At 43.4% G+C, this 11,190-nt stretch overlaps 1 protein-coding gene across 1 annotated transcript in view; it reads left to right on the forward strand.

Moving 5' to 3' along the window:
* SFRP1 (secreted frizzled related protein 1) overlaps window positions 1–7,922 on the forward strand; it is a 44,701-nt gene extending 36,779 nt beyond the window's left edge. The window contains exon 3 of the mRNA XM_079141055.1: window positions 2,680–7,922. Within this exon, the coding sequence (XP_078997181.1) occupies window positions 2,680–3,002 (323 nt within the window). The 3' untranslated portion in view covers window positions 3,003–7,922. The remainder of the gene's footprint in view (window positions 1–2,679) is intronic.
* Window positions 7,923–11,190: the final 3,268 nt, after the last annotated feature.

Here is an 11,190-nt window from a genome sequence, read left to right on the forward strand (position 1 = left end):
TTTTCTTATTTCAGTAAGCCACATGCTGGAACAGGTGAAGTCCTCTCTCAAGTGAATCACCACTTCCTTCAGGGTTTGTAAGGCAGCGGTGGAAGCTAAGCCAGGTGTGGGCCTGTTCAGGCATGTCTGGGGCGAGGCCTTTGAGGGATGGTCTCTGCTACTTTCCCTTAACTGCACTCCCACCTGTTGGTTCCCATGTGCTCTGTCCACCATGGGGTAGGAGCTAAGCATAATCCCAAACCCTGGGCAATCACTGACTCAAGCAAGGGATAGAGTTTGAAAATGCAAACTCATCGGGAAGCTGTGCTCAACTCACTCCTGTGTGCTGGGCAGCCTGGGACAACTTGGAGGTCAATCTTAATCCTCAGCTAGAGCAGTCTGCTCATTAATACCCAGTTCTGACCTTTCCGCTACCCTTGGGGTGAGGCATTTCTCAGGCCCAGGTTATTATATGGGGCTTGAGTTAAGTAGGCATCAAGATCTGGAACTCCTTTCGTCAGAAAAAGAAAACAGTGGGAGAGGATTTAATTTACTGACTTTGACACATTCATTACAGATTTTGCCCTTCTTTTTGCTTGTGGGTTAGCCAAGGGTGTGGTTTTCTAATCAACCAAATATTAAATAACAAAGTCTTTGCTAATGTAATCCTTTGCTAGGGTAGTCTCTTTCAGCCCCAGGAACTCTTTCACCACTCCACTTTAAAATGTGGGAAGAGTGTTTGAATTCCTCCCCCTTATTTTCTCAGTCTTTTTAATGAGCACTTTTAAGTTTGGGGTTTGTTATAAAGAATTCTGGAACCACAGAGTCAGCAGGGATATAGCATAGTGATTAAAAGTGCACAATCAGACATGGTGCTGCAGTTTGGATAAGTGTCCCCAAAGGCCCATGTCTTGATGGCTCAGTCCCCAGCCTGTGGCACCTCTGGGAGATGGTAGAACCTGTAGGAGGTGAGTCCCAATGAGAGGAAGTTAGACCATTGGTTCCCATAGCCTGGAAGAGGATATTGGGGCCTCCACCCTTCTTCTTTCTTTCTCTTTTTGCTTCCTAGCCATCATGAGGTGAGCAGCCTGCTTCCACCATTAAGTACTGCCTCAGTAAAGCAATGGGGGCAATTTGACATGTCCCAGAACCTCTGAAACTGTGAACCCAATGGACCTTTCCTCCTTATAAGTTTACTAGCTCAGATACTTGTTACAGTGATGGTAAACTGACTAACACACAATTTGTTAGGATTGATGATTTTGGGCAAGTCAATTTAACTCCTCAAGCCTCAGTTTTCTCATCTCTTTGTTGGGGAAAATAATTGTACCTTCCTGATGAAATTATTAGGATTGATTGAGGAAACACATGCAAAAGACTTAGAACCCTTTCTGGTATCCCACATGTTTTTATGATCATTAACTTCTTATGGAGTATAGGTGGAAACCTTGGGTTATGAAAAAGAGGGCCTTGATAATTTTTAATTCAGAAGATTTCAAAGGATGTCCACATTATCTGGTGATTGGCACCTGAAAATGATTTCCAATTCCTAAATACCTGGGGTTGGCCAGTCCTAAAGGGGAATCAATTGTGAAAGTGACACTACATAATTAGTGTGTTTACAGTTTATTGAGTGTTTTCATACTAACTTGTCATTATCAATGGACCCCATCTGGCTGTCACTGAAAGATCTGGTCCACAGGTTAAAGATAATGTTAAGGGCTGGGAGTGTATCTCAGTGGTAGAACACTTGCCCAGCATGTGGGAGGCCCTGGGTTTCATCCCCAGAACCAAAAAACAAAACAAAACAAAACAACCCTCCCCCCACACAAGAACAACTCCAAGTTATGGCAAAATTTGTAGAGAGAGAAAAAAGGGGGAGGGAGTTGGTGGGTAAGCCTATTTTCCCTCTCTGCTGGGGTTGTGTTGAGAACAGAAGCAACTTTGTACCATATGGGTTTGTGGAGAGACCATCACCTAGTTTTATCCACTACAACTTCACTGGGGCTTGCTCTGATCTGTCAGGAAGTCAAAGTAGTTTTATTCTGTGTTGGTCTTCTCAGTTGGAAGAACCTTAGCAGTATCCACTGTCCAACTTCCATGGAGAGACAACCATGAGAACTCTGATCTTGCCTGTGCTGAAGCTGGATGTTGATGTTTAATGCACCTAAGCCTGACAATTCAAAGTGTGCTTTAACTTTCCCTTGCTGAATGTGAAATAAGGCAGACTCTGTCTGCCTTATTTATAGGGCCCAACTTCCAAGGAATTTTTGAATCTACTTTCTCTTAAACAACAAAATCAGAGTAAGTTTTTTTCTTTGCTGGAATTTATAATACTAGATTATATGCATTAAATGGGATGGTTTGACCCCCTTCTTCCCTGAAAGCATTGCAGGATATTCTGAGTCACTTGGAATTTACAAAAAAGAAATATGATTTGGGTATGAAAATTTATTTGGAAGTCTTAGGGTGCCCTATAGCAGTTCCAGAGATGTCCTTAGACTCCACAAAACTAGGGGTCAGAATCAGAAGCCTAGTGAGTGACTGAGACTTTGGTTTTCATTTCTAGAACTGCCTCTTTCTCCTTGCTGTTACTCTCCACTTCAACCAGATGTTAGGGTTTTTGTTTTAGATGAATAACTGTGTTCTAAAATGCTATGTCTTCCCTTCTCTCCCTTTTTGCCCCCATCATCTCCATAGCACTGAGGATGAAAATCAAAGAAGTGAAAAAAGAAAATGGCGACAAAAAGATTGTCCCCAAGAAGAAGAAGCCCCTGAAGTTGGGGCCCATCAAGAAGAAGGAGCTGAAGAAGCTGGTGCTGTTCCTGAAGAATGGGGCAGACTGCCCCTGCCACCAGCTGGACAACCTCAGCCACCACTTTCTCATCATGGGCCGCAAGGTGAAGAGCCAGTACTTGCTGACGGCCATTCACAAGTGGGACAAGAAAAACAAGGAGTTCAAAAACTTCATGAAGAAAATGAAAAATCACGAATGCCCCACTTTTCAGTCGGTCTTTAAGTGATTCTCACGGGGTGGGTTGGGGAGGGAGCCGTGGGTGGGGTGAGGGACGGGGGAAGAGCGGACGACCCTGGAACCCGGGGGTTCCCACACACTGCTCCTGTTGGTAGTGGACCTTGCCACCCGGCTGGCTTTGTTCTTGCAGTATTCCCACTCCCTTCCCTTCGTAGCCACACTCCAGACCCCAGTGTAGCCATGTCCAGGTAAGGAAAGGGCCATTTAGATTAGGAAGGCTTTTAAGATCTGCAGGTGGAATAGTAGCCACTGTTTATTCAGAGACACAGTCACTAAAATATTTTTTGCCAGTGAAAACAAACAAACATGAAAAAGAGGTATGGGGCAAAAAGTGAGAGAGGGCAGCAGAAACTAAGTTCTGCATCTTTCCTAGTGTTGTTGTAAATTGCTTATGGGCTTCCCAACCAATCTGTGCCTCTGGAACTAGGAAATTCTGAGTGTTGGTAAATTGCATTGTTTTCAGTTCCAGAATGATCTCTCTGCTTCAGATAGAAACACATACACTGCACTTGTCGTTTAAGATAACTTCTGAAAGTAATAGGTGCAGGGATGAAAAGTGCAGGTGCAGTAGGTAGTAGTGAGAACAAAGTGACTAGAAGAGAGGTCATTGCCTGCTCTGCTCTAGATTCTCCCGTGGGATCCTCTTTGGATATGAATTGGCCAGTCTCAGATGCACCGCTGTTCATGTCCACCTTGTGCATGACCTCATTTCCACCCACATGCAGGGCGACATGTTTTCGCTTTCAGGAGAGGAACACAGTGGGCACAAGAGAGACGAGGATTTTCAAGCTGAGAAGGCAATGGTTTGTTGTTTTCCAAAAACATAAAGAAGAAAAGAATGTTTGAATTCTTCACTAAATTACTAGTCAGGGTAAATTGTGAAATTGGGTAAAGAGCTTCATAGTCTCATTTCACACATTCATTTCACATTTTAAAAGAACAAAGATGATGACAAAAAATGTACTGATTTTTCAAGGTTTTAAAAAAAGTCTACATTGGGCATTTGAAAGGTGAATCAAGACCAAGGTCTCCTGATCCACATGAGAAGCTCCTTCACTGGGCCTTTTCAGGTGGAGGTGGATTCGAGGTCCTCCTTTGTGAGTTCTCAGATGCCCTGGAGCTAATGCAACACTGACAAAATTCCTAGTGCTTCCCAAACTTTGCTCTCCTGTGAAGGAACTGATTCCGTTAAACTTGGTTTCCTTTAGATCTAAGAAATTTCAAACATCCTGCCTGTCTGACACCCTCCACGTTTTACTTTTGTACTCCCCCACCCCATTTCTTCCAAGGGAAAGTTGACACAAATGTCCCCATCCAAGAAAACAGTTTCAGAGGCAAACCATCTCTGCAGTTTTTTCCTAAGTGCCAGGAGATGTTTCTCAAAGTCATTATGCCTAATAAGTGATATAAATAAAACATTTCTCTTAAACCACTTTACTTCTGTTGTCCAATGTAGAGCAAGTAATTCTAAAAACATAATAATAATAACAACGTTAATTTCTTCTGCCAAAGCCTGATTCTTGATTCCCTATCACATCTCAAGGACCTTAGTGGTTGCCCCTCTGGGCAAATATTCATACCCAATCCAGATGTAGCAGTGAAGCTGTCAGGTGTCAATTACCCTAATGGCCCTGGACTGACAGAAGCACTGGAAGATTCTGTTAATTCTGGAAAACTCCAGTCTGAAAATCAGCATGCCAACTTAGTTACCTACCTGAGAGTGATCCTGATGTAATTAACCTCCCATAATTAGTAATCCCATCAATTTAACACTTTAACACTCTCTTATCTTTAAAGTTTTGGGGGACTTAAATGATTTGCCTATAATTTTGTATGATTTAAAAATGTATATATATTAGTAATTAGAAATATTATACTTTCCATTGTCCAACTGATAGAGCAAGTTCACGAGTACATGGATTTGGGCCTTCATTTTTGTGGATTAAGTCAAGAGCTCAGTGATTGTTATGGATCTAATGCACATTTTGACAAAGTGTGTTATGCATTGGGGCCCTTTCTGTGTTTAGGGACCGTCACAGAGGGATTTATCTGGGATACCAGCAGTTACCATGAAAGAGTAAGGAAGAGCAGGTGGCCATGCTGTGCACTCTGTAAATGGGAATTCTCAGGTAGGAAGGAACTTTTTTGGAAAGGATTTAAAATAACTTGGCAATGTGAACCACAGCTGCACATTTTACCCCAGCCACAGGGTCCCTGGTCTTTAGGTTTGACTGTATACTTTGGTGAAGAATTTAGATACATACCAGCTTTGTCTCTACTGCATCAGCAATTTCAGGACGAAAAGGGTGACCATCTATGGGCCCAAAGTTGCATTATTGCCAGCTGTTGTTTTTTTCAACAAAGGATATAACAAAACCAATGTACAGACTCATTGATTTAGTCATTGGTTTCCAAAAGAGGATAGTTTTTGCTAGTGCAAAAGTTGGATTTGTGAAGCTTTAAAATCATTCTGGAGAGAGTCCCATGAGGCCGTTGGCAGATCGCAGCTAAATCTTTGAAGAATATTAGTAGTTATCTTAGAAGATAGCATGGGAGCTGATAATTCCAAGAACATTTTATTTTTAAGATATCCTGTGTAACACTTGGCTCTTGGTGTTGGTGGATTAGCACCAAGTTCTCCCCAGGGCAGAATCCAATCAGAGCTCCAGTTTTCATTCGGATCTGTAAATTACAGAAATCCCATTTCCCAAACCTAGAATCTGTTTTTCTCATCAGACTCCATGTAGCTAGTTGCTCTGTTGCAACTTCATAGATGTGTTGAGCTCAGTGAGTGAGCTGTTTTAGAAGTGCACCTTAGACAATTTCCCCAGAATAATGTGCTGGCTGTTCTGACCTGTTGTCAGAAGATTTGCAGGACACAGATAAAATTCCCGTTTCCTTGAGTTCCTTTGTAGTCCTCCTTTCTTAGAGTCTAAATCTTTTACACAAGCTTTGAATACTGTGAAAATGTTTTACATTCCATTTCATTTGTGTTGTTTTTTTAAGTGCATTTTACCAGATGTTTTGATGTTATCACTTATGTTAATAGTAATTCCCGTATGTGTTCATTTTATTTTCATGCTTTTCCTGCCATGTATTCACTTGACTAAAATCACTCAATTAATCAACGATAGTGTGAATTGTGATTCCCTGTCCCCCACCCCACAATCATACACTTGTCATCTTCTTCCACTGCACACATACCCACTGGCTCTTGTTTCAGTAATGTTTTCTGGTTCCAGTTCAGCTGTTTTCTGGGTGCGGTGACATGGTGTGGGTGGGCTGGGGAAGACCCCTGGGATGCACTGAAAGTTCCCCTACACTTGCTCTGCATTTAGCATATGCTCCTATGAATAATCGCCTGAAGCGTTACTAGCTGTGTGTTTCGGATTGAGAGAGGTTAAATACTTACTCTACAAGAGTGCAGTTTCCAACTTTGCCTGAGTTTCTGTTCCATGTTTTTGGTTTCAGATGCTCTTTCCCCTCTGGCCCAAATCAGTGTTCAGATTACTAGCTAGGACTTGAAAACTTGTTTGTGTCTGGATTGTTGGACCTGCATGAGACGTTAGAGAAGATCATGCCTTCCTTCTTTACAGATGAAGAATCTAAGATGTGATGTGGCCAGGACTTCTCAGGGGACCTGTAGGTCATTGGTGGTGCTGGAGTTAGAACCCAGCACCTGGGTAGGCACAGGGTCTGAATTACGGCTGAGCTTCCTTTTGAACCCTGAGTGTCACACTGCTGAGTCCAAGCTGTTTCCTATCAGGCTGTAGTTTTCTTGCCTAAGGAACGCTTCCATGTGACTTTTAATTCTGTAAACAATTGCAGTAATAACTTCATATGAAGTAGTTCCTGATTGATAAAGTATCTCAAAACCTGAGACAACTGGCATTTTGCCCCAAAGTGAGCATATGTCCCCAAATCACCCCAAACCTCACACCCAATCACAGAAACAGCATTTTTAAAATCAGTCTATGAAGACTTCTAAGATTCTATTACAATAGAATCTGGCACAGAAAGATGTTCATATACTAATGTCCCTGACTGGTGAAATGATGGGATGTTAGCACAGCCAGGTGAGACATTAGCATTTACTTCTAGTTCCCCTGTGGTTAATAAGAAAGAAAATTTCTTCTACACTGGGCATAGATGTCCTTGTCACTGCTGACCCTGAAGCCCCATCACTCCTGACTTAGAATTTTCTAGTGCTCTCTTGAACTAGTTTCTTTTTAACAAACCAGCACAAGGACAATGAACTGTGCATAAAGGCATCTCAGCTGCAGCTGCCAGAGTGGCCTGGAGTTTGGGGTACCCAAGAACTGCTCAGGTCTTATGCTCAGGGATGCTGGCAGCACCAAGAACTTGCCCTCAAACTGCACAGCACACAGCCCACTTAATGAACTACACAGGTGCTTCCCTACCTTTGGGTAATAAGAGTCATAGGTCAGAATGTCCTCCAAGTAAGGTTGGTCTTCTAAAAGGTCATCTTCCCACATTGGATCCAGAAATGCTGGCAATTCCCACTTGTTCCCATGGGAGATAAATCTGTATCCATCATCCTATAGCAATCACAGGAAAGAACCATTCTTAAGTTTTAATAGGGATAAGTATCACTGAAGGGAGCTTGCTCATCCATTATTATAGCTTCTACCCCTAGATATTCTGATTAGGAAGGTTTGTGATGGGCTTTGAACTTGTAACTCACACATTTAGGTTTTCAGGCATCCCTAGTCCACTGCATCTTTGCAAAACATTCTAATAGGATAACTGACTTGGGATGGGAGGCAAGGGATTATTTTGTTTTCTTCCTTTCCCCTACCTGCATATGTCATATTGCTGCCATTCAGTCTGAAGTTTGGTGGATTATTTTTCCTGGGTATTAGTTATTAAAAGTAAGTTACATATGGGAGGGAATGAGACTTTATTCTTCTCTTTAGGATTGGATACATCTGGCTCTCCAGAGTGTTTCCTGGATTTTAATATGCACATGAATCTTGTAGTAGCTCATGTTAAAATGCAGATTCTGACATGGTAGGTCTGAGGTGGAGCATTCTGCATAACACACTTTAGGTAGGGACACTCTAATGGACTGGTGGTGTCCTTGCTCCTGTTGTGATAATGCCATCTCTGGGATCCCTGTGTAGAACCTATGTCCTAGGGACTCAAAATATGAGCCATGCTTTGGGCTGAGAAGATAAACCGGAGTGAGTGCTGGTTATTGCTGATTATAAACTCAAAGCTGGGGACCAGTCTTAAACTATTTGATTCCCACCCCACAAGGTTTTGTGCATGCCAAGTGCATTGCCTCTGAGCCACGCTTCTGTCCCTAGATTTTATTGCTTGCTAGGCAAGTCCTCTACCCTCAGCTTTAGATTTCAGCCCCTTCAGGATTGATTCTTTTCCCTAAGACTGCTTACTCTGGAAACTTGCAGATACACCTCCCCTCCCCCACCCCGCCACACTGCATTTTTTTTTTTTTCTTTTTTTGCCTCCTCAGCAAACTAGAATTCCAAGCTGTGTCCTTTTTCAGACTTCCCCATGCCCTGCCCCACTCACCCTCAGATCCACAGGGATTGTCATAGTTAACCAACTGGTGGTATATACCCAGGCAGCTAAAGTACAGGAATTTGACAATGGAATTGAGACTTTTCATGTTCCATTTGCTTACATCTGGGCAGTTTCAAACTCAGGTTAAGGGAGGAGCTGGGAAAGGCAGGGTGACTGAAGTATTTGGAGGGGAAATCCCACTTCTGATAAATTGAGGACAGCCTGCCATGCAGGGCTGATTTACTGGGGCAGCAGGCATTAGGAATTTCTGTCAGCACAGGCCAACGAAGGCTGCTTTTTGTAGATTTGGAGGAGATGGGTACCAGAACAAGCTCCAAATAGGAGCAGAAAGCTCCTGTGTCTTCATACATCTGTGGACTATTTAGATAAGAAGGGGCTGTGCTTAATCATGGAGAGAGTTGTTTGCTTAAATAAAGGGAGGGAAAGTTACATGTGTGTGTTTGAGAAAGAGGAGGTGGGAAGAAGGAGAAGGGATCCAGCAATTTTCCACAGCTGAAACCCCACTGTGTGTTTTTAATTAAGTTGCTCTTCCCGTCACCTGAACGCCAGGAATTGGTGGATGGGGTTGGAGGTGGAGGATTCAGAATCCACATGGTCCCGTTCTGGGGATTTCAGCTGAGTTTACTGTGGGCAGTTGTGACTTCCAAGGAAAAGTTCTTGTCTCCCACTCCCCTTCAGGAAGCCCATGCATTGGATGGTGCCATGGGCCACAGCTTCCCTGAGATTCCCTTGGTGTCGGGACTTAAAGAACACAATCAAAATCCAGAAATGCACTTTAGATTTCCTTCCAAGAAAGAGAATCAGAAAGAAAATGTAGATACTGCTGGATTTCTTTGTACACAGTCCCATCTTTTTGCATTCTTTGTTGATCCACACTAGCATCCATCATCACCATTTAAACCTGGGAATAGATGGGGACTGACAGGGGCTTGGCTTAAGGGCTTCGGTTTTCATTTTTCCTGTCTAGTTCTCCAGACAACTAGGTAGTTTCACTTAGTGGATTAAGTCCCTCATCTGAAGGAATAAAGAAATTATGTGCCAAGACCCAAGTGACTATTTCACAATGTGGCCCAGGGACAACCAGGGCGGGTACCACAGAATTAATTGGATTCCTCAGGGGTCAGTTTTCCCTCCCAAGGCTGGCATCTAAGGCCACTAGGAATCCAAATTTGGCTGCTAGTCTTGGTAGGTTACTCAATGACTTCTAGCAGCAGTACCTCCCTCTGGCATGGCAAATTGGGTCTTGACTTGGGCCAGGCTTGGGGAGGCCCAAGGTTCCTGCAGAGGAGGAAAAACAGGAGGAGGCAGCCAGTAGTTGGCTAGAGAAAACAAATAAGCACGAGCCTATAAATTGTAATTAATGTCAGCATGAAGCCTGCTTAGTTTCCCCACTTGCCAGCCGCGGTCATGTGTCAACTCTCTGCATCCTCTCAGTTCTCCTAGGCTGCCTCCTGACTTTTGGATGCCTCCTCCCTGCAGTGCCAGAACTGACAGCCATTAATGATAGGAGGCTGGAGATTGGTGATGATGATACCTCATGATGGAGACAAAGTAGGAACAGGTTAGATGTGCACCAGGACACAGTCTTGCATTTATTTCCATTCAATTGGTTGGAGGGAAAGAGAACTCATCCTTCAACATTAGAAACTATCTTGACTTTGTCCTGAATCTTGATGAAGAAAAAGGACAAAGGAAAATGGTGTGTTCCCATTTGATTCCTAGCAAATGAAGAGTTCCTCTTCATTATGACCCTACTTCTATCCTGAGCTGGGGAGCACAGCTCTGTACTGGGTGACAAGTCTTTTCTCCTCATCTACATATTTTCCAGCAATCCTCAGACTAAACCTACAGCAGACCCAGAGAAAACCCTCTCTTCTTGAATAGTTCCTCCTCCCTGCCTGGTGGATGGAAACGTGTTCGTGCAGGAGGAGTGGATTCAACTGCGGGGGATTGGGGGGAAGAGATCCAGCTTTTAAATCAAGTCAAATAAAACTCATGTGTTTTAAAAAGCACATACACAGACACACACACACACACACACACACACACACGGTTGAACATGTGCCTTGGGACAGGGTCACAGCTCCACCTCCAGAAGACTATTTTTTTTCCTCAAGGTGCAAGGGACTTTGGCTCTTGTGGCTATTGTTTTAATGATCACTGTTATGTGTTCAGATGATTGTGAGTGGCATTCAGAATGTTTGTTCTCATGTAATTGCTTGTTTCCTGCTGAAATTTCCATGTCAGAGCCTTTCATTGTTTTCACTGTTGCTTGCTTTCCATTCTGCCTGACAGTTGGCATTCTTGGTATTGATTATCCAAGGTGGCTGCTGCTGTCTCATGTGTGTGCTGGCTGCAGGGATTCAGGGCTGTGGCCACCCCCTTGCTCTCACCCAGCTGAGGACTGGAGGGAACCATGCTCAGTTACCGAACCAAACATTAGGAAAGGGAGACTTGACTAGGGCCTGGATTGCCTCCTGAATTTGGATTAGGCCAAATTTGGAGTGCATTTTGCACCCCCACCCCCAAGTATTTCAGAGGAAATGTGACCCTTGTGTTTCTGCTTCATGTGCACTTAACTCATTAAAATGTTGATTTACAAAGGGGGG

Source organism: Sciurus vulgaris (genome assembly GCF_902686455.1).
Source record: "Sciurus vulgaris genome assembly, chromosome: 5".
Lineage (NCBI taxonomy): Eukaryota > Metazoa > Chordata > Mammalia > Rodentia > Sciuridae > Sciurus > Sciurus vulgaris.